Source organism: Podarcis melisellensis (genome assembly GCF_964234715.1).
Source record: "Podarcis melisellensis genome assembly, chromosome: 6".
Taxonomy (NCBI): domain Eukaryota; kingdom Metazoa; phylum Chordata; class Lepidosauria; order Squamata; family Lacertidae; genus Podarcis; species Podarcis melisellensis.
The window spans coordinates 87,037,006-87,060,526 of record NC_138538.1 but is presented as its reverse complement, the minus strand read 5'-3'; the positions used below and the strand labels follow the sequence as shown (position 1 = coordinate 87,060,526).

Below are 23,521 nucleotides of genomic sequence, written 5' to 3'. Positions count from 1 at the left end.
TACCTTTTAAACCGCTTTGAGATTTTTATTATATGTACAGTATAGTGAATACTTATCTACTTTTAAAATTTTTCACCTATGATCCTTTTCTTTTACTTCTTTATTTTTTCTTCGTTCTTTTTTTCTGATATCTTATCTTTCATTTCACTCCTTTATTGTGAATAGCATTTCATAGAGGTATAAATAACTGTAAATATGAAAAGAGGCAAAGTATTCTCTAACTTTTTTCCTTGGTTATATGTATTTTTTTCCCTTTGTATTTTCTTTTGTTGTAAATATGCATGTTTTCTAATTTGTACTTAATATTTTTTTTTTTAAAAAAGAGATTTTTATTAAAAATAGAAAGTGCTATTGAAATGAAAAAATAAATAAAATAAAATGGAAAATTAATTTTTTAAAATTGATTTTTTTTTGAAAAAGGAGGCACCCTCAGAAATCTATAAGATATATATTTTGTTTGTGGAAAAATTCAATAAAAAGCATTTTAAAAAAGAAATCTATTAAATTTATATATTTACTTTGAGAACATGCAGATTTTTTTGGTGTTTTATATATAAAACACACCCCAAAATCTGCATGTTGTCAAAGTCCAGCACTTGCCCAATTAGCCTAACGACAGCGCAAAGCGACGCCACCCAGGCGCGCGGCGGGGGCGGAGGAAGGCGGGGCTTGGTGGGCGTGGCTCCGCCGGAGCCGCCCCGCCCCCGCCTTCAAGTCACCCGCTCGCTTTTTTTCTTTCCCTTCCCAGAGTCCTTTGCGGCGGCGGCGACTCGCCATATTGTGTCGCTCGCTGAGGCGGAGAGGAGGAGGCGGCGTCGGCGTCGGCTGTGGGAGAAGCGGGCTGGGGCGGCCGCTGTCGACTCGCCTCAGCCCTGGCTGCCGGGAGAGGAGGAGGAGGCGGCGGCGGCGCCGACGGCGGCAACGACGACGGGCGAGAGAGCCGAGCCGCGGGGAGGGAGCGGGCCGGACACCGAGAGGCGGCGAGCAGCGGGGCCGGTGAGGAGAAGGCGGAGGAGGGAAAGGGGGGGCGCAGCTGGGGTGTTTTTTTTGGGGGGGGCTGTCTCTCCCTCCCACATGGAGCTGGAGAAGCCTCCTTTTTGGGGGGGTGCGGATCCTGCGCACGTTTACTCGGGTGTAAAGGGGGTGGGGGTGCTTGCTCCTCGCCTCCACACACGGTCTTTCTCCTTCTCCTGTTATTAACCCGCCCCCCCCCCAATAATAACATTTAAGGAAGAGAGAGAGAGAAAAAGGTTGAGGCGCTTTTCTTCCTGCCGTCTCTGTCGCGGTTGTCCCTCCCCGCCCCCTTTCGATTTTATTTCATCATTATTATTATTATTATTTCGCTTTCCATTTGTATACCGCCTTTCTGCGTTAACAATACACAAGGCGGTTTTCCTTCTCCTCTTCTTCTTTAGACCTTAACCCGCCCACTCTCCCAAAATAAGAACATTTAAAGAAGAGAGAGAGAGAAAGGTTGAGGCGCTTTTCTTCCTGCCGTCCCTGGCAGGGTTGTCCCTCCTTTCGACTTTATTTCATTATTATTATTATTATTATTATTATTATTATTATTTAGCTTTCAATTTGTATGCCACCTTTCTGTGGCGGTTTTCCTCCTCCTCCTCCTCCTCTTCTTTTTCTTTAGCCATTAACCCGCCCACTCTCCCAAAATAATAACATTTAAGGGAGAGGAAAAGAGCAGGGGCGATTTTCTTCCTGCCGTCCCTGGCAGGGTCGTCCCCCCCCCCCTTTCGATTTTATTCCATTATTATTTTCATTTTGCTTTCAATTTGTACACTGTCTTTCTGCGTTAACAATACACAAGGCGGTTTCCCTCCTCCTCCTCTTCTTCTTTAGCCATTAACCCACCCACTCTCCCAAAATAATAACATTTAAGGGAGAGAAAAGGAGCTGGGGCGATTTTCTTCCTGCCGTCCCTGGCAGGGTTGTCACTCCCTGCCCCCTCAATTTTATTTCATTTTTAAAAATTATTATTGTTATTTTCATTTCACTTTTAATTTGTATACCGCCTTTCCATATTAACAATACACAAGGTGTTTAGAAGCTGCAGAAACAACAGAAGGATCGTGCACGCCTTAGAACAGTCTGATCCGATGCAAATCATAATTGGGGTAGGAAGATGGTGGTCTCATTTAAAAAAAAATAAATTTAAATTTTTATTGATTAAATTCGTACAAATCCCTTCATATGAAAATTTCCCGGCAGTTTGCAAGCATAAGAATTTGGAATAAAAAACACAAAAATGCACAATACAATGGTGTTTTGGGAAAGGCGCCCCCAATATGTTGGCCCCCCTCTCCCATTGCCCTCCCTGCCCCAGTTCCCCTGGTTGCATTAATGGGAAGATCTCTAGAGGAATTATTTACTTATCATGCTGTATTTGCAGCTAACAGTGGTACATGGGCTCTCAGGTGGACAGAGGATGCGTAGGAGTACACTGTCTTTTTAAAAGAGGAAAAGGTGTGCTTTAGGGTGGCATCTCGCTTGGCACCCATCATCTTTGTGAGCAGAAGGTGTTAAAGGGTGCCTTTGGAGTATCTGTTGGTGGAAACACAGGGAAGAGTCAAGAGTTTTGACTTGTATGTTGTTTGCAGAACATTGCTTGGCTGATTTCTTGTTTCCCTTGGTAGGTTAGAACTATGCTTTCTCGAGAGAGGCCCCTAATTTAAAGGGATGTCTCCTGTGAGTTCTCACAGAATTCCCAAGGACAATGTGGGATGTCCCAGCTCAGAGCACCTAGACTAGAAGAAGTGCTAAAAGTATTTCAATATGACAAGGATGTCATTTCATTTATGTGTCGCTAGGCTTATCAGAAGAGTAAAATGGCTTTGTGATAATGTGTTCATTTAAGGTGGTGCTGGTTTTTTTTCTTCACAATACCAAAGCTAGTACCATTTGTAGTTGAACCAGAGATAGGGGATTTGTGATGGGATGTCCTGCAGGGTTTTTTTTTTTTGTAATATAAAAAACCCTATTTACATGGTTAAATGCTTGATTGTTCAAAAAAGGATTTGCTCAACTGAACATTCAAATAATGGTCAAAAAGCACTAGCACATAGAAAATATGTTGTACCTCTGCCCATACCAATCAATATCCTGCCTATACCAATCAATCAACAGGTTTAATACATTATGCTAATTACAAAACCATAAAATGTTATAGTTAATGCATTATTATAATCTTTAACAAATTTTACCTTTTATAAATGTTAATGTTTTGCTGAATTTCTCTTTGAAATTTACCTTGGAACAACAGTGTCAACCTACAGTTCAATTTTTAAAAAGGGGTCTGGGTGACATTCAACACTGCACAAGTAGAATACAAGCTCATGCAATGAATCCTTACCATGAAGCCCCCAGTAAAATACCTATTTATCTACTTGCACTGGTGTGCTTTCGAACAGCTAGTTTGACAGGAGATGGAATAGGGCAATGGGAGCTCACCTGTCTTGTGGATTCGAACCTCAGACTTTCCAATCAGCCAGCCAAAGAGGCTCAGCACCACCTACTCCCTCTGAAGCACCCAGTACCCCCTTTTAAAAAAAACAAAAACCTACTCCAGAGGACTGCTAGGGACTTATCAAATACTGGGTTGCAGGAGTGGAGGAATCTTCCAAAATTGGAATAATCCTGTGAGTACAAAACTACCTTCCATCAGATTTTGGGGCGTTCTCTCACTGCAGTGGTGTACAGCTCATCTGGTAAGTCTCTCCTCTGACTCCAGGGAGGCTTTCATGGGGGTAGTGGTGGCTGAAAGGTGAGGAAAAGAATTCATGTGTGAGCTTGTCCTCTATGTGCACAATGTTGAATATTGCCCAATGTAATTAAAACAGGAATAAAGCAAAGTAACAGTGGCTACAAAGAAAGGGCAAGTGTCACTTTAAAAGTGACTTGTGCTAAGTAGGCAGAGAGCCCATTCTTCAGGCATAATTAACTTAATGAAATATTTGACTGTGGTCAAATAATAGTGCCCAGCTGACAATATCTGACCAGCGTCTTGCCAAAGGCAAGGTGGTTCTTTTAAAATGAGATTCAGAAGCAATACAAAATACACAAGTGAGTAAGAAGATCTAAGATTTTGTTCTAAAACAGCAAGCAATGTATACATATCAAGTAAGCACTTCAATCTGCCACTTGGAAGCCCTCAAGAAGTGTCAAAGTGACTCCCCCAGGTAGCCACAGTTTGCACAGCCCTGCGGCCGATCAGTCCATGCATGAGCTTCAGAGAAACTCTGCATAAACAGCCTGTGTGGCTTCCAAAACTGGCTACTTGGAGATCATCCATTAGCCACCCCCTCCCAATGCCTCACTTTCTCAAAACATATCAAACATGAGAGAAGGTACCCAGCACTATCCTCCCAAACTGATTAGGCAGCTGTGGGGGTGTGAAGTTCCCAGAACATCTAAGGCTGTTCTCAAAACATTCCTCATTAAAAACTTAACAGGAGAAGGAGGGGGAAGGAACAGAGGCAGGGAGGGCTCCATGCCAGACCACTAACTCCTAGATATATTTTATCTTCCGGATGCATTTTCCATACAACCAGTGAGCTAGCCAAGATGCCATCCCTATTTCAAAGATGTGTGGGGAAGAATCAGATTGGAGGTGGTGTAAACCTCCCTACGGCTCACCATTTCCTCTAACAAGGGGAAAACATTCTCAGGATGCAAAAGGGCAAAAGAATTAACCTATCCCAGCACCCTACTTTTCAGTGCTTCTGGTAAGCCCCCAAGCAGGACATGAAAGGAACAATCCTCAAAACTTAGGAATTTCAGAAGTGCCCTGCAACTGGGTCTGGCCAAAGGGGGCCCATCTAGTCAAGCCGTTCTCACAGTGACCTACCCTCTGTTTGTTTCCAAAGCTATACTGCCTGTGAACATGGAAGCTCAGTTAATAACTTATGGCTAATTGGCAAATGTACTACAGAGGAGGTTTGCTGGATTTGATAAAATGGGCCATCTATTCCAGCATTCTCTGGGGAGCCCACAAGGGCAGGACAGCCCCTGTTGCCCATGATGCAAAAAGATTAATCACTTTCCACAGTGCCTGTGGGACACCCTCCTCACCCAAAGCCATTTCCCCCAATCTAAATCTCTCAAAGGTCTTATTTCTCCCATGGGAAAAACATGCTCATGATGCAAGAGAATTAACCATATTCTTCAAAGCATCTTGTCGGTTTTTTCATTATATCAGGCACCAGTTTCAACCTGAGGGTGGCATTCCATCATGTACAGTTGGCTATGTTTCCGACAAAGGAGGTATTATGACAGTTCCAGGACACATTAAAGCCAGACAAGAGCACTTGAAGGAGTGTGTGGAACCAGACCAGTGAGGGGTGTAGTCTAGGGAGGAGGCATGGCCTATAAAGGGTCACAAAGGCAGGCACAAAAACTTGGGGCCACATTTGGTTCCCGAGCCTGAGGTTCCTCACTCCTGCTTTACATGAATCTTTACTTCTCCTCAATTAAGTGAGTTATGGGGGAAACAGCATGTGAGGTTATTGGGGGCAAGGTACTCTTTCTTAAAAGAATAGAGGTGCAAGAGTGGTGTGCCTCCAGTCCTAATACAGAAGTGCTTCAACTACAGTCGTACCTTGCCTCCTGAACGCCTTGGGAGTCGAGTGTTTTGGCTCCTGAAGGATTGAAAACTGGAAGTGAGTGTCCGGTTTTCGAACATTCTTTTGGATTCTGAACATCGGACGGGGCTTCTGCTGCTTCCGATTGGCTGCAGGAGCTTCCTTCAGCCAATCAGAAGCTGCGCTTTGGAAGTCAAATGTTTCAGAAGTTGAACAGACTTCCAGAAAGGATTCTGTTCGACTTCTGAGATACGACTGTATTGGAAGTGAGAGGGAGAGACTGTTCAAAACAAATCGTGACTGATCAATGCTACACTCTTGCCCTTGCTTCTAAAGAAAACAATTACAAGCTATATTTTTTTCATCCAGTAAGGCTCTTCCAAAACGAAATGCAGAAAGATTCAGTGTGGTATCAAGACAGTATAATTTTGCTATCAAGAACAGGATGGCACTACCCTGTGGTCCATTTTACTGTCATTTAAATTGGTACAATGGTATTTGTTCTCTTTTTCTGGATTTTTTATGATTAGTTGTTTTTTATTGTTCACTTCCCTTTAAAAATAGAAAGGTGATTAAAACATATTCAAAGCATTTTTGTTACTGTCATCATACAACTGCTTGTTGAAATAAATGGGCATGATTTAGCTCTCCACTTCATTAAAACTGTTCTGTAAAAATTTATGAATTATAACATAATGGGGAAATATTTGCTGGTGCAGTGGATGCAGAATATGTAGTCTTGTCTGAAAGGTTTCACAATCTTCTCTTGCTTTCATCCTCCCGAATCACATAAATCTAGAATGCAGACACATTTCTTTCACTTGTGTGTGTTAAACAGCAAAAATACAGTATCTTGCCTATCTACCTGTCCAACCATTATGAACTAATTGGGAGAAATAAGTGGTTCAGTCTTGAATGGTTTACTGCTTTTCACATTTGGCTTTGACATTCAATGGAAAAAAGAGAAGTTGGTGTTTGTATGAGTAGGTCAGGTCAGTAGGACAGTTGTTACAGGCAAATTGATCATGACTGAAGGTAGAGCAGAATTCAAATAAATTTGGCATGGGTAATTAGAGTTGCCACCATAGATTGTTTAATTAGCCCAGTGTTTCTTTAGGCACCGGGCAAAAATGTTTCTCTATAACCAGGCCTTTGGCAGATTAAACAAACTATGCCTTTTTAAATGTGGTTGTGGAAGCAGGGGTTATTGGCTTGCTTTCATTTTGTTTTGTTGCACATTTTGTGTTCTTATTTTGTAATTTTATGTTGTGCGCCATCCTGTGATCTTCAAATTAAGAGTGGTATACAAATTTGATTAATAATAATATGTAATAAATAAAAGCTTAAGGGTCACTTCATACAAAAGAAGCATTAACTGTGGTTTCCATAATATAAATTGCACCTTCCCTCCCCTCCTCTTCAAAATGTACAAAACCGAAGGCTTCCCAGTCACTGTTTATACTTGAAAGCAAGGAGCACAACTTGCATATGTGGATGTACTTAATAAAGGCCGCTGTGTGCATATTTTATACTGGGAACTGATCTGAGAGCCCCATACGGTATGTGAATTGGTCCTAACAAAGCAAATATAGTTTCTCTCTCCAGGCATGGGGCTAACTAGGCAAATGGAAAATGAAGAGGCCGTTCTTTATTTTACTTAAGCCATTTATACCATACCCTACAATGTTTTCCACTTGCAGGGCAGCTTACACGAAATAACAAAATTAACAACAGTTCAGAATATAATCAAAATGTGTGCGCTTCATGAGCTTTGAGAAGAGGAATGTGGGAAGGAAACAAAAGCTCTGCAGCACCATAGCATTTCTCCCTTAGTCCCTAGCAGCAATCAGTACAGTGAGGTGTGTATCTGCAGCGGACTTTTTCAGACCCAGTCAGGCAGTCAGCTTATCTCTTCTCTCCCCCCCCACTCCCCGCCGCGCATCATGTGTTGCTCTGAGTAGTTGCTGCAGCTAAACTAACTGCCAAAGCAACATAGTGTTCTAGTTGTGGTAATTTACATCTGTTTGTGTCCTTGGGGTGCTGGACATGTTCTGTCAAGGAGATTGCTGATTATTAGCCATGATGCACGCTTAACATTAAGAGATAGTGTGTACAAGCTTTCTGGAGGCACAAGTACATCATGTTGAATGCTTTTGAAACGTGATACAGTGTGGATTTATTGAAGGAGTTGCATTCCTCCAATCTTGCTGTACCCCACTTGTGAGTAGTAAAAGGTTTTTAGAAGAATTTGGAACAAGAGAAAGTTCTTAGAGAGCTGGTCAGTCTGTATCAAATCACGAAAAGTGCTGCAATTGCTACAGTCTAACCTCAGCCAAGATATATGTTGTGTGGAAAATGAAATTTAAAACGTTCTTGACTGAGTGCTAGGTCACCAAATCTGTTTGCTAAACAGATTTCACAGAAAATTTATTTATGGTTAGGGTTTAAAAAGAAAAAGTTTGAGAATTACTTATTTTTTCCTATGTAATGCTTCCATGTTGTCTAGGATTTTTTTAAAAATACACCACACTGTCATTTTTTTTTTTTAAATCATTCAGTACCTGTTGAAAGCCTCTCTTCGGAAGCTAGATGCATTTGAAGTAATGAGGTAACCTAGCTAATGTAGGCTCCCACTCTGAGAAGTGGGATGTACAAGAAAGAGGTTGAGGAAATCCCAAGATTTCCAGAGGTAAACACTATTTTAGGAAAAAATAAACATTGGGGCTGGGGACCCCAGAATAGCCCACTGAGAACTGAACATTCTTGGTGGACATGAAATACTGATAGACGGGTGGGTGTAATTGAAAGCAAGGAGGACTGAAGTGGCTGGCAAGCTGAGCAGGAAAACATGCCACATTGCAATGTTTTTGTTGCATGACGCACTTGTAGATTCTGGTTATTTTAGGGTCCTGCCCCAAGACTTACAGGATCATTCTGCATATTCTCTCACTTCCACTTCCCTTAATATACCAAATAATTTGGAAAGTTTTGTTTGTTTATTATGCATTTGGACATCTGTTAACGATACTGTAACCAATTTTTTCACAATGGTTCCAGAGATCAAGGAGCAAGTTATTCTTTGGATACAGTTGGGCATTATTTTGAACTACAAGGGTGAACTGAACCTTTAAAAACGGCACTGATATTTTTGGTTTCTTAGACTTCCTGAGCAGCACTGGTTATGTGCTTGCTAGTTGCTAATAATGTGAGGGTTTTCATCCTTCCATTACTTGAAATAAGAGAAGCCTGACAAATGACTGTTGCAGTAACTAGACTCCTTTACACAATATAGTGGCAGTGTATTGCAATAGGATTTGGGGATCTGCTGGAGTTCTGGGCATATACAAATAATATTTTAAAATTAATGATGTTCAAAAACTGAATCTTATTTCAACTTTGCAGCTTAAGGGACATTTATATTTTTATAAAATCTGTCAGCTGATAATTTTTTATAAATTAAGCACATCTTCATGGAAGATGTTTGCATATTTGTGTGATAGAAAATGTGTAGCTCTAATGACCTTATTAAAACTTATTAGTTTCTGCTGACAAATATAATAACCTTATTATGGCTTAGTGACACTTAATGCCATAAACATGTTCTTAATTTTCTGCCTTGACATAAGAAATTCCACCGTGCCTATTAGTTATAATATTGGAGACAGCTGCAGCAGTATATTAGTATTTTCTGTAGATAATCAGTGTTCAACATTGATAGGAAAGAGGAGCTAATAAAGAATGAAATGGAATCTGAAATGGAAACAATATGCAGTGCTTTGGACTCTAAACCACTTTAGTTGGGCTGGAAATTAAAAAGGAACAAACACAGCAGTGTTACTAGTTTGTAGAAGTTGCTTGTTAGCTGGTATATGTCTTCGTAATAGTAGAGGCAATCCTACTATCGCTTCAAATGCAGCAAGGGAACAAGATGAGGACTTAGTATTGGCCAGTTGGTTCACCTAGGAATATTGACTTCTTGCTCACTTGGGGGCCCACAGTTTTGGCTACACTTGATAGCCAGCCACAAGTCATCTAACGTCTGCAGAAGAACGTGAGGAAGGCAGATACCTGCCGATTGCAATGCATATTCTCAACTAGCTACTATTTACTACTAAGAACAGCTAAAACTTGATTTCCGCTTCCATTGGACCTGAGGGAAGAATGGGTCATTATTCCACTTCACACTGACTCTTGAGTGGTCAAAAGTGGCAAGACTCCTTCATGAAGGCCTGGCATGATTTCTGTTGCTTCTTATGAGAAGTGATGAGAGACAGGCTGCTTCTGGCAGGGCCTGGCTTTAAGGAGGAAGTGAGACAATGATCCCAGACCTTCCCAAGTCTTCTGGAACAGAGCAAAGGGGCTGGGTTGGTCTCTTACTCCACACAGTACTATGCAGACCCCTGGAAGCAATGAGAATCACATTGTGTTTCTAAATGTTTATGGAAGACTTTGCTAATTAGCTGCCTTGAAGGGTTTTGATAGGGTTCGCAGATTTCAAAATTACTTTCTATGGAAAGATATTGGAAAAATACTTTGTTTGACTTAATTACACATGGTGTGGGTAGAGGAGTAATATACCAACAAATGGGAGTTAAGCAGTTCTAGACAGCTTAGAAAGTTGCACGGTGTCAAATATGGGGTACATTAGAAAATTGATTCTATTATTATATACTTTTACATTCCAACCTTTCTCTCTGTGTCTGTATCTGCAGATTAATACTGTACTGCATTCCAGTATAAAAATAAAGATATAATCAAATGCTGATTGGATATGTACCTGAATATGCAGTAGGCATGTATAATTGTATGACTGTGGTCAGGTGCAGTCATTTTTACTTCTATTTGGTTTTAATGATGAAATGAAAATGTACGACTAGAAAAACTGTTGGGTGTGAATGATGTTGAATTTGGGCAATTTCCCATCTTCCTGGGATGTAAAAAAGAAAAAAGTTGGGACTTGTTCTGCAGATATGTGACTCTCTGTAAAAGGGGTGAGAAAGTCCCAAAGGTGGGGTCTGTCATTTTCACTCTGTCTCCGGAGCTCCACTGTCTCAGTCTCATTTACTTCATAAAGTAAATAGCTTTACTCAGAAGACTAGGCCAAGACCTCTTGTCTGTATATTGTTTTTTAAAGGGAGGAAGATCTAACTGCAGCTTCTGAACTCTTGACATGTGCTCCATTATGTTCATCCAGAGGCGCCATATATTTGCTACTTTTCATGTGAAATGGAAATGAGTGAGAAATGAACTGGAAGTGGCTTGAGGGGTGTAGTCTGCTGACCTGTCTGGTGAAATATGAGTCCACCTGTGAAAATGCCCAATCTGCAGGACCTCTTAAAATGCTTGATTTTCATGTTTCTCTTTTCTTCTAGCCATGTCTCAGGCTGTGCAGACAAATGGAACGCAGCCTTTGAGCAAAACATGGGAGCTCAGCTTGTATGAACTTCAAAGAACACCTCAGGTACTAAAGAGTTGTTGTGTTTTTTTAAAAAAACAAAAGATGTGAATGCCCACTGCCCTCCAAAATGTTAATTTATCAGCTAGAGCATTACAACAAAACTCAAATCTTATTTGCATTTGCCAGAAATAAAGAGGAAATGTTTTTCATTATTATTATTATGAGGCATTTTAAAAAATAGCAACTTCAGCTTGAACAGGAAACAATTGCTTGAGAATAATAATAATAATAATTATTATTATTATTATTATTATTATATTATTATTTATACCCTGCCCATCTGGCTGGGCTTCCCCAGCCACTCTGGGCGGCTTCAAAAAAAAAATTAAAATACTGTAATACATCAAACATTAAAAGCTTCCCTAAACAGGCCTGCTTTCAGATGTCTTCTAAAAGTCTGGTAGTTGTTGTTCTCTTTGACATCTGGTGGGAGGGCATTCTGCAGGGAGGGCACCACTACCGAGAAGGCCCTCTGCCTGGTTCCCAGTAACTTGGCTTCATGCAGTGAGGGAACCGCCAGAAGGCCCTCGGAGCTGGACCTCAGTGTCCGGGTAGAACAATGGGGGTGGAGACGCTCCTTCAGATATACTGGACCGAGGCCGTTTAGGGCTTTAAAGGTCAGCACCAACTCTATTTAACTTTTATCATTAGGAAGCAATAACAGATGGCTTGGAAATAGTGGTGTCACCACGAAGCCTCCACAGTGAGCTGATGTGTCCCATTTGTTTGGATATGTTGAAGAACACCATGACTACTAAGGAATGTCTGCATCGTTTTTGTGCTGATTGTATCATCACAGCCCTGAGAAGTGGGTAAGTATGGTGATACAAGATTTTTTTTTATAAAAAAACCCCTCTATCTGGATTGGTTATAGTACTTGAGCAGTACCTTGGGATTCTGGGTAAAATGTAAAGAACCTGCAAAAAAAACAAACCTTTAGGTGGTACCTCGGGTTACATATGCTTCAGGTTACAGACTCCACTAACCCAGAAATAGTGCTTCAAGTTAAGAACTTTGCTTCAGGATGAGAACAGAAATCGTGCTCCGACGCCGTGCCAACAGCAGAAGGCACCATTAGCTAAAGTGCTGCTTCAGGTTAAGAACAGTTTCAGGTTCAGTACAGACCTCCAGAACGAATTAAGTACTTAACCTGAGGTATCTCTGTACTTTATTTTTATTCTGTCCTTCCTCCAAGGAGTTTACGGGGCATGGCTCCCCCTGACGGATTGGATCCTAAAATTCCTAGGCGCTCTGTGTCCTGATGAATGGCGGAGTCCCAGAAGCATATATTTGGAGTGGATGCATCGTGTAGTAATAAAACACGCTGGGTCAAAGAAAAATGTTTACTAAAGGCAAAAGGGCTTTGTTTTACACACACACCCACACCCACACACCCACACAAAACTTCAGAGAAAAAACTGCAAACATGTGAGGTACAAACAAAAGTAAGAGAATGACCAGCTCGCTGAGTGCACAAATTTATCTCTCCTGGCTCAGCGTGACCTTCAGATAGTCAAAACCATGGGTAGACAAACTAAGGCCCGCAGGCCGGATTAGGCCCAATTGCCTTCTGGATCTGGCCTGCAGACGGTCTGGGAATCACCACATGGATCACCAGCGTGTGCGTTCTTTCCGTCTTCCTCACACGGCAGCAGTGGCGCCTCCCTCCCTTCTCCAGGCTTCTCCCCGCCCTGCCTAGAGAAGGAAGGGGGCTGGGCTTTGTTGGTGCCAGCAGCAGCGCTAGCGCTTGAGCGGCCGCCATTTTAAGCAGCCTCTCTCCAGAGCCTTTTCATGCGCCACTCATCGTCCCTTCGCCACCACCAACCCCTGCTGCTCGCAAGACACAGGTAAGCAGCCACCAGGGCTCATGGTGCTCTTGCATCATTCCCCCCCCCCCCAAATATAGTCTCGCCCCCCACAAGGTCTGAGGGACACTGGACTGGCCCCCTGCTGAAGAAGTTTGCTGACCCCTGGTCAAAACAATATTTACAACAGAAATGAACCTTCTAAAATGAACTAGAATCTTCCAGCATTTTCCACTCTCCGCCCTCAAAGACTATAGCCATGATGCCCCATCCCAATTTATCATCTCAACCAATTTGTAGAATAGAGACTTGACTCAGTGTCACCCAGAGAACTTCTGGTTCAAGTCAGGTACTGCACTGGCAGCAAGAAACTTCTTGGTGTTTTTTTTCTGACCGAGAAGGGGACGTGTAAGGAATTGTGTCTCTTTATTCTCATTCCCCACCTAATGAGGGATTAGCTGTAATAACTCAACAGCTAAGTTAAGGAACTGAAGTGAAATACCTCGAAATAAGCTTAGCCTTTACCAACTAGTCAAGAAACCTGTAACATCTAACTGAAGAGTAGTAACTGAAAAGAAGCAACTGTGAAGTGAGTATAACAAATCTGTTTGCATCAGGGGCTTGAATTGTGTGTTGTCCAAAACTGGTTTGTGACTGTATCCAATATGGCAACGGTTTGGTAAGTCATATTTCAGTAAGAAGGGACTAATCAAGACTGCAGACTGTTACAAAGCATGATATGAAGAGCATACTTGTAGAACTGCTTTTCTCCTTTTCTCTTCTTAGAAACAAAGAATGCCCTACTTGCCGTAAAAAGCTTGTTTCTAAGAGGTCACTGAGACCGGACCCAAACTTTGATGCCCTTATCAGTAAAATTTATCCAAGTCGTGATGAATATGAAGCCCATCAGGAGAGAGTTCTAGCAAGGATCAGTAAGCACAATAACCAGCAGGCTCTGAGCCACAGCATTGAGGAGGGTCTGAAAATCCAAGCCCTGAACAGGTAAGAGACTCCAAGTAATCGGGAGTTAGAAATTGGAGGGTGTGGGGAGGTGCAGCTTAGTGATTGGGTTTTCAATCTCAAACCCATGTTTTCAGTTTAAAAATTATGCTACCAGAGTTGTGAGAGATACTTGTTTAGGTTTTGAGAACTGCTGTTACAAGTAGAGAGAAGTGAGCTAAATGGTTCCTATTCTGCAAGGCAGATTAATGTGTGTTATGTATGATCCTGTCTATTTTTGTCTATAATTGGAAGATGACAGACTAAACTTAGTAAGCTCGTTTCATTTAATGAGCTTTTGCAGGAAAACAGAAACCTGTTTTAATGATATCTGGGGTTCTAGAATCCATTTCTGCACCAGTCATGCTTTTCTACAGTTCTAGAATCCATTTCTGCACCAGTCATGCCTTTCTACACTTGGCATTCTTGCACTGTGCTTCAGTTCCATATGAATGGTTTTTTTTGGATCTGAGAAACTTAATTCTTCCATAGTGGAACATGCTAAACGGTGGTTCTGCATTGATTGTGTCAGCTGGCAGTTTGATCATGGGAGTCTTATTCATATATTTGATAGCTTGTGTGAGGTCTTTGAAAGTGAAGAGGTTGCATGACTTACTTGAATATATTTTGTATGCTTCTTAGGTTACAGAGAGGCAAGAAGCAACCGATCGAGAATGGCAGTGGAGCAGAAGACAATGGTGACAGCTCGCATTGTAGTAATGCTTCAACTCACAGTAATCAGGAAGCTGGGCCAAGTAACAAAAGGACAAAAACCTCCGATGATTCTGGGCTAGAATTGGATAATAACAATACGACAGTTGCCATAGACCCAGTATTGGATGGTGCAAGTGAAATAGAACTAGTTTTCCGACCCCATCCGACACTAATGGAAAATGATGACAGTGCACAGACAAGGTAAGCAGTGGTTTTTGTCCTTATTTTCAGAAGGTGGTGTGTACATGTTCGTGATCTAGCCTTTTGCAAAGGGGTGTGTGTGCTATCTGATTATTCAGGACAAGCTCTTGGAAGTGCTCAGTTGCTGCCCTTTATATTTTGGATCATTTTGCTTGTGGATGTTTTTCAATTGCAGTCATTTATTTTTCTACATGGGTTGTCTTTGTTCTTGCTGCAGGTACATAAAGACCTCTGGCAATGCCACAGTTGATCACTTGTCCAAGTACCTAGCTGTGAGATTGGCCTTGGAAGAACTCCGAAGCAAAGGAGAGTCAAATCAGATGAATCTTGAAACAGCCAGTGAGAAGCAGTACACAATTTATATTGCTACAGCTAATGGCCAGTTTACTGTGAGTAGCTGATTCAGCTGAAACCATAATTGGGAGAAAATAAAGTGTCACAGCTTTAAGATACACCTGAGTCCTATTGAGAAATTCTCCATGCACAGGGCTAAATGCATGGAAGGGAAGCGAGACCACATCTCCTGGCTCTGCTGCCAAAGCCATGCATCCTCTCCCGAACATCCACAAAGGGGCACCTACTTGTGTTCAGGTGAGCATGCCTAGGCACCCCTTTGCTTGCCCTGTTGATGTCAGAGATGGATCTGCTATGGCAAATGACTTAAAAGGGAGAATGTGCGGAATTTCTGAATAGGATTTTGATGTACTTCTGTTCCTCTTGAGGCTGATCAAGCAACTTGTATGAAGTGGGCCTGTGAACTAGGAAAAATAAGCACAACATTGGTATAAAATAATTACATGGTCATACTGCTTAAAGAGAGCATGTGGTATATAGCAGCTGGGGTGTTGAGCTTGGATTTGAAGAAATCCCAGATTCAAATCTCTGCTCATCTGGAATGCTTTCTGAATGGTTACTAACAAGTGCTCATCTTTGAGCCTATCCTTATTTGTGTAGTTTTTTGAGACCAGGGTCTGCATCCCCTCTTGGGATTTGGAAGTGGCCAAAGTGGGTGTGGTCACCACCACAGATTTACATGCACACGGCTTCTCCCTGCCCACCATGCTGTTTTTAACCTATTGAAGGAAGGACAAATGAAATGGGTCTTTGTTAGAAAAGGATTGCGATGTAATTTCTCTGCATTCGGGCTGCTATAGAGCCCGGAGAGCTTTGGGGCAGTTTCCCACCCTGAGTTTAACAAAGTAAGCTTAGCTGTAGTTATTTAACTGCTTTCCGCAGGTAAACAGGTACCTAATTACTGGGGTAGTATATGCCCTATTCTGCTAGCAAGAATCATTTTGTAAAAGAACTGTAGACGTGTCAAAATACAGCAAAGCGTCTTAACTGTATTTGTAGCTGCTTCTTGCTTTGGAATTGGGAGTGGAATTGACATCTGGATTATATTAGACTATTTATAGATTCCTGTGCCTAAACACACTGTCTCTTTAATGCTGTTTGCAAGCCGTGGTTTGTCAAATGTTTTGTTATTTTCCTAGCTATGTCTTCTATTCATTTTCAAGTGGCAGCAAACACTGGCTTAGTTTCTGATTTTGGCACTAATTCTGACTTTGTCTTTAGGTTTTAAATGGCTCCTTTTCCTTGGAGCTGGTCAGTGAAAAGTACTGGAAAGTGAATAAGCCCATGGAGCTGTACTATGCACCAACAAAGGAACACAAATAAGACTGACAAAGGCTTTGAGTTGGAACTGTAATGGCTTTTATAGCTTTGGTTTACTTTAAATAAGCGAAACACCATCTTCTGCATCATGGAGAACTGCTTCGAGACTTGGATTCCTTGATGAAAACCCTTATTAGGCAGTATTTGGTGTGATACTTGTATATATTTCCCTGCCCCCTGGAGGACTGATCTGTACATTCCACCATTGCTGTCCAATCTGCTTTTTTGATTTGGTAGCTCTTGTTCCATGTGCACGCTCTTAGGTGCAGCAAAGATTCCCTAGGGGTATGTGTTCATGCTGACGGGCTTCACATTGGCAGACTTGTACTAGCACCTTGAGAAGTGTTGACAAGAGGCAACAGAGTTGGTTGTAACATACTCTTTTCCCTACAGCAATGTTAAAGCACATATGGCCAGAGTAGGCTTGCTGATAAACTGGCTACTTGTGATGCTAAAGGAACTGCTGATGCTGGGGGCCAGAAGGGATATTCAGGGCAGTAAGTGAACTCTTACACGTTGTTCATGTAATGAGTTGTTCCATTTGTTAAATTTAAAATAGCTACTTGTAACACCAGTTCTTTCCACATAGGCAGCAAACCAGGGAATGCGTACTTTCCCATCAGCCCTGGTGCAATTCTTCTTTCTCTGCCTTTCTTAAGTTAGGGTAACCAGAAACACACTTCACATTAAGAGAACCATAGTTAACTTTAACAAAGGTTAATTTTGGTGTTAATGTACTGATTAACAGTTTAGGAGTGAGGGGGAGGGACTGTAGATTTCTGAGGCTGGCTCACAATTCCACTATGCTGTGTGAAGCTAGTGTTATAACGTATGCATTGGCCCGATAAGGGGGGAAACCATGAGTACTGATACATTTTAGAACTAGTAACCCTTGATACTAGCTCAGGTGGTTTCAATATCAAGTAACTAACTAAAGGTAAGGCAAACATCCCTCTATACCCGCACACCTTATAAATTTGTGGGATTATTGATGTGGAATCTTCAGTGTTTTAAAGTAAAAGGCACAAAATCTTTTGCAGAACAATGAGAGAGAAAGCTCTTCAAAACTATTATTTATTAGCCATATTAACAACACTTGGCACTTGCAATCTTAATAAATAAAATGTATTTCCATTTTTAAATTTCACTTGGGCATGCTTTCAGTTGTTGGTTGCTGTGTGCATCAGTAGTTTATCATTTTGAGCATAATTATCATAAACAGTGGTACCTCCGGTTAAGAATTTAATTCGTTCCGGAGGTCCGTTTTCAACCCGAAACCGCTCGTAACATGAGGTGTGCTTTCGCTAATGGCGCCTGCCAGTGCGCGACTTCTGCTCACATCCCGGGGCAAAAGTCGCAACTGGGAGCATCTACTTCTGGGTTAGCTGAGCTCGTAACACGCAGCGTTCACAAGGGGGATGGTACGTAATACAAGGTTCCACTGTAGTGAAGAGTGCCACCATTCTGTAAGGACGAAGATCACTTTATTCCACTGTAATCCTTCCATTCCCACTGCAGTATATAGATATTTGCCTTTTGTATTGGGAAAGGGAATGTTCTTAATTAGGGTTGAACTTCAAAACTGCACACTCAAGTGTCGTGCTTTCCCTTAATATACTGGCCTTTTAGGAAGACCTTAGGAGGAAACATGGCTTTCTGCTCTTAACTTCCTTTTAGCACTGCCATAGGAGAAAACAGTCGTAAAATGCTCCCGTTATGAATATCTCTTCAATATCAGACATTCCGAAATTATGCTAGTAGTTTGTGCCATGAAACTTACAATCACTAGAAGTCTGGGGTGGGAAGGGAAGTTGTACCATGCCTGTTTTGGTTTTGTTCAGTATATTTGGTGTAATGTACAATTTATATAGATTGCTAGTGCATGTCCACTAAATATAACCAGGTTTGTTTTTATGTGAAAAAAAAAAAGGTTTTGTATGGGCAAATACCTGCAGAGAAACAAATCTGCATTGTGATTTACCCTGTAAGCAGATGAAGTGTCTGTAAAATTCTGAAAGCTTATCTACCTAGGGGATGTGTGGTGGTCCCAGCTTAGTGTGGGAGAATGTGAATTTTTACTTCCATGTTACAGTGAATTCACTAAGTATTTATATTTACTTTAATACATAAAGTAGCTGTTTTGATCAAACCATTGCTCTGTGACTTTAGTACTGTGACTAATTACACACATCAGAACATGTTGCACCTGCATGTTTGTTACTGCCACACTTTCACAAGCAGAACCTTTTGAATGCTGTGATTCTTGGACTTCAAGGGGCACACGCACACACACAGAACACCTCAAGGGAGGTGGGAGAAACTGCAGAGAGGAATAAGATGTAGAGCAGATGTATCTACTCCCTGGCCAGCCAAGAACTGACCCCTTGGATTTGTGAGGCTGTCTGCACCCTTTTATAACCCCATCATTCCTGTGTTAAATGTAATTTAAGAAGAGCGTTTAGAGCTGCTGCTCTTGTGCGCTGTTTGTGCCTTTAGGAGAGGGTCAAATAACTTGTTTTTATTCCTATTCTACTACCAGTGTGACTCCATTCTGGAGCAGTTGCCTATAGGGATGGACACATAAGTACATGCAAGGATCCTCTGCCATTTCACGTAAGGACTGCCTCTTTAAAATAAAATCTACTTTCAAAAACAGAAAATGGGTGTTCATGGGAAGCCATGAATAATTGAATATTAACATCTGCTTATATTGGAGTATTTACAAGTACAGTTGTACCTTGGTTCACAAATGCCTTGCAAGTCAAACATTTTGGCTCCTGAATGCTGCAAATCCGGAAGTGAGAGTTCCAGTTTGTGAACGTTCTTTGGAACCCTAATATCCAACACTGCTTCCGATTGGCTGCAGGAGCATCCCAGAGCCAAGCCTTGGGTTTCTGAACATTTTGGAAGTCGAACAGACTTCCAGAACAGAGTCTATTTGACTTCTGAGGTACCACTGTAGTCTGCTGCTATATTCGCATGTCCTCTCAATTAGAATTAGTCATAATTTACCCAGTCTTGGATTTTCTGGAATGACTATTTCGCTACTAAAATCAGTAACCTCAGTAAATGTCTAGCTGTGTCCAGAACTAATCTAGTTGTAATTTTGTATAATATAAGAAAAGTTAGAACACTAAAATAACTTAACCAAATGAAGCAGTCCATGAAAGGTGCTGCAGTACTAAATGTAAAAATGGAGAGGAAATCCTGATCTGAGTATTTACACTCAAAGGAAAAAAGGGGGCAGCACCAAACACGGGCAAAGCCTCAAAATGGTATCGAAAATATGATTTTTATAAAATACATTCAACACATTTTGGTGATGTCAAGAGTACTTACTGAAAGAACCATATAAATAAAACCGCAATACATTATATACATCATCACTATTACATTAAAAAACATATGAAGAATATGCCTTCTTAGTACAAACTTCAAATACAAACCAACATCAGTCACATCTTAACATACTTTTCAGTAATAAAACTTCCTAATGTCATAGTTAATACTTTTATATGCATAAATCCCTAAAAACTGGAATTGCAAACAAATCTATTGATTTTCTTGGTAAATATACAAAAGGGAGGGAGTTCGAAAGTCAAAGAAATAGCTTTACTTTTCTATTGTAGTTTAATTTCAGGTTGCTGCCCTAAAACTAGTCCTAGTAATTATAAAATATTTTTGTTTTTGACTAGTTGTTTATATACATTAAAATGGTTAGTCTTATTTGTAGTAAACTTTTTGTTCCTTCCTCTTCTTCAGCACCCCCTTTTTATAAATCTAAAAGGTCAAGAGATTATTAGAAGAGTGTGCAAGACAATACTGCAATAGCTAATACTTGCAGCTGGTACAACACCACCAGTGGGTGGGGAGCTTTGGTGCTGTGAGACAAAAGGCCAAGGAGAAAGAAGCTCACTGTCTAGATCTCTGGGTTCTTGGGTTGGAAATGAGAAAGGAAGCAGCCGCTGGGTGAGTCCCACAACGTGAAAACTTGTGGGGTGGGAAGAAGAGAGTGCTGCAAATGAGTTAAGAAAATGGGCAGGGATGGGAAGCACCAGGTGTCAGGGTGGAGCTTTCCCTCTTATTTCATGGGTTTGGAGATAAATTACGTTTTTTAAAATCCAGCATGTCTAAGCGGCAGGCCAATTCTAGAATGGCAAGTATGGGGAAAGCACAGATTCCTAGCAGGAGGAAAAGGGGGTTGCCACAGAGGCACTGAGAGGATGGGGTAAACTACTGCAAAACAATCTCCAGTTTATGCCCCCCTTCCATTCTGGCAGGGAGTGAGCAGTGGGGCACAGTCACCCTACTCAATTATACTTTTAAAGGGAGTTATTCATATGAACTGTAAAATAGATTGACAATTTAACATGGATGGTCTTGTGATGAGGAAGTTGGAGTTTGGTAGTGAAAAGTGTTTAGATATGATGTTGTGGTTTGTATGGGTATTCAATATCTGCCTTTCTAGGAATATACCCAATCTTGGCTTGTTCAGCCACCTTTCCTTTGTTACCTTTAAGCTTCTCAAAGGCATATCAAATGAGGGGCTTTCAGTCACAGCTGAACAGAACACTTTATTAAAAGACGCTGGTAATGCTTGCACCCACACCCTCAGTCCCCCTCAGCTCCCAGCTGTGTTCTCCTCTTAGGAAATATTATAGATCTGAAGAAGGAATTAAAAGGAGACGGAAGTTTGTGGTCACTGTAGGATAACCTTATAGCATGCATTAACATATAAATAAACTTTGTAGCTGAATTGTGATATTAATAGGAGCACAGGTGCTCTTCAATGGTCTTCTAAAAGTGTCCTGAAACAGGTAAAAAAACCTGAGGGGTCACAAACAAAATACTACATCTTAAGGAGACTGTTGGTTCATTTATAACACAAATCTTCAAATACGACCATTTTTGCAGAGGTTACTTTAGAAGACGAGTTTGGATTTGATATCCCGCTTTATCACTGCCCGAAGGAGTCTCAAAGCGGCTTACATTCTCCTTTCCCTTCCTCCCCCACAACAAACACTCTGTGAGGTGAGTGGGGCTGAGAGAAGTGTGACTAGCCCAAGGTCACCCAGCAGCTGCATGTGGAGGAGCGGAGACGTGAACCCGGTTCACCAGATTGCGAGTCCACCGCTCTTAACCACTACACCACACTGGCTCTCTTTATGTGCTTTCTTCGGCAAAGTCACCATCAGCTCCTACCTGAGACTCGTCAGAAGCCTGTAGAGAGCCCTCCGATTGCGCTCCCATATATGTGGGTGTACTGTACTTCACAAGGATAGATTTAAACTGCACCAGGGGGGCATTCGTTCGAACACCCATCGGATCAAAATGAGTCCGGCTTACTCGATAGCCAGCTTGAGATAGATAATGCAAGAACTTATTTAACCTGGGGAGAAAAATGAATGCACAAAATCAATGCCTTTTTCCTCCTTTCAATCAGATACGTTTAAAACACAACAGGTTGCTTACTTTGGCATGTTCATTCCTTTAATGCTGTGCCTGTGAATATTGTAATAAAAGGCAGGGTGCTCAGCATTGCTTTCTGATTTCTGGCGCTTTGTTCCATTTTGGCTGTTTTCATTATTTTTTCTTTTTCCTGGAATATAAGAGTAACTTAAGGATAAGAAACACACACACAAGCCTCTAAAATCCAGCTAATCTGACCAGTGTGACTTAGCTTTATCTTACAGTGGGAAATCTTCACATTTCATAAATTTACATTTAAGAACTGGTTTGCTTAATAAATGACTATAGTAAGAACTCCTCTTTGGTTCCACATACTATGCTAGATTGACAGGGACCTACCATGTACAACGTAGTAATCTGCTGCGGTATCTGGTGTCTTAATAAACACACCACATTCTTCTAAAAAGAAAAGAAATCAGATTTACACTGAAGTCATTAAAGGGGAAAAAACAAGTTAATTTGTGAGCAAATGGCTATCAAAGGGGAAATGAGTGGAATGTTACTGCTCTAGCAAAAAGGTTTAGTTCAAATTACTGATGGTTACCATGGCTTTGATGCTTTCATTTGAGTAGCATGGCACATGTTGAAATCTCAAGGTCTTATCTGTATTTTGATCACACTTTTCTGACACTGAGTTAGCGATCCCCCTTTAAATTTTTTTACTAAAAAAGCAAGTCACCACTACAATTCACAATTGCTGCCTGGAGTGCCCCTTTTGCCTATCAATGTTTGTAAAACCTTTCACTTGTCTTCTTACCTTGTTTGTTCTGGCTGGTAGGACCATGGATTGAAAACTGCTTGAGAATTGTGCACTCTGCTTCACATATTAGTGTTTTTAGAAGAGTCTGGATGTCTTCTAAACCATACTGAACTGCTTCAAACAACATTCTTCTGAGAAATCCAGTGTTGAAGAGGGATCCTGACCTGCAGGATAACAGAATTATATTATCTACCTAGATGAATTTATTTCAAAAGCAGAACTTCCGTTCCTTTAAAAGCAGGAGAGCAACATCACAGTGGAAGAAAAACACAGCCCTGTTAGCTGATTTTGTTCCTGTTTTAAAATCTGTTCCATGTCTGCATAGCAACTAGCCCAGAGCCCCAGTAGGGCAGGACTCAGGCCAAAGATCAGCTGCACTTTGGGGACTTCTGGTTCCATTCCATTAATAATTAAATTTTGAGAAAGCATTTAAATCAGTACTAGAATTTACTTAAGTATGTGTGTCATGCACACAACTCTTTTCTCCAGGCTGCAAATGGGCCTGTGGGGCCCCAAGAGGCTGGCAACTCTTCAGCTCAAATAATAACTGGGAACTTGCTAAAGCAGTAACTTGCCCAATGCTTTTGGTGAAAACCTACTTTCGGGCACTGAAAGAATAACAACCTATAATGTAATTCCTAATGCAAATTGAATGTATGAGTTCGGTCTCATTAAAACTACTATGTCTATTTCATATACAGTGGTACCTTGATACTTGAACAGCTTGGCTCCCCAACGCCGCAAACCCGGAAATGAGTGATGTGGTTTGCAAACGTTTTTTGGAAGCTGAACATCCAACATGGCTTACACGGCTTCCAATTGAGTGCAGGAAGCTCCTGTAGCCAATCAG

The 23,521-nt window shown here is 41.3% G+C and overlaps 2 protein-coding genes across 8 annotated transcripts in view; one reads left to right on the top strand and one right to left on the bottom strand.

Moving 5' to 3' along the window:
* The first annotated feature begins 785 nt into the window (after nucleotides 1-785).
* On the top strand, nucleotides 786-18,591 carry RNF2 (ring finger protein 2). 2 transcript variants are annotated; one of them, XR_014169295.1, is made up of 8 exons: nucleotides 786-996; nucleotides 10,964-11,052; nucleotides 11,701-11,861; nucleotides 13,641-13,856; nucleotides 14,496-14,768; nucleotides 14,986-15,157; nucleotides 16,344-16,727; nucleotides 16,836-18,591. XR_014169295.1 is itself a non-coding variant. In XM_081914942.1 (7 exons), exons 2-7 carry the CDS (start codon nucleotides 10,966-10,968, stop codon nucleotides 16,443-16,445), a joined length of 1,011 nt encoding a protein of 336 aa, XP_081771068.1. In that variant the 5' UTR covers nucleotides 786-996; nucleotides 10,964-10,965; the 3' UTR covers nucleotides 16,446-18,591. The 2 variants fall into 2 exon arrangements, 1 of the variants encoding a protein (XP_081771068.1); XM_081914942.1 differs by having other exon boundaries at nucleotides 16,344-18,591.
* Nucleotides 15,164-23,521, bottom strand: part of TRMT1L (tRNA methyltransferase 1L) — a 23,298-nt gene continuing 14,940 nt past the window's right edge. For 4 of the 6 annotated variants that reach the window (XM_081914850.1, XM_081914852.1, XM_081914849.1 and 1 more), the window contains exons 13-17: nucleotides 22,669-22,835; nucleotides 22,251-22,310; nucleotides 21,915-22,041; nucleotides 21,645-21,831; nucleotides 15,164-15,526 (exon numbers count right to left, since the gene is read on the bottom strand). In XM_081914850.1, the coding sequence (XP_081770976.1) occupies nucleotides 15,356-15,526; nucleotides 21,645-21,831; nucleotides 21,915-22,041; nucleotides 22,251-22,310; nucleotides 22,669-22,835 (712 nt within the window). In that variant the 3' untranslated portion in view covers nucleotides 15,164-15,355. Of the gene's footprint in view, nucleotides 15,527-21,003; nucleotides 21,832-21,914; nucleotides 22,042-22,250; nucleotides 22,311-22,668; nucleotides 22,836-23,521 lie in introns of those variants that run through there. The other 2 variants (XM_081914854.1, XM_081914853.1) reach the window with 2 other exon arrangements.

What these genes read in the sequence shown, in the direction of transcription:
- RNF2 (XM_081914942.1), top strand. Translation starts at nt 10,966, where the DNA reads ATGTCTCAGGCTGTGCAGACAAATGGAACGCAGCCTTTGAGCAAAACA. An exon ending in ATCACAGCCCTGAGAAGTGG is followed by an intron (nt 11,862 to 13,640) that starts GTAAGTATGGTG and finishes TTCTCTTCTTAG; the next exon opens with AAACAAAGAATGCCCTACTT. An exon ending in CAGCTAATGGCCAGTTTACT is followed by an intron (nt 15,158 to 16,343) that starts GTGAGTAGCTGA and finishes CTTTGTCTTTAG; the next exon opens with GTTTTAAATGGCTCCTTTTC.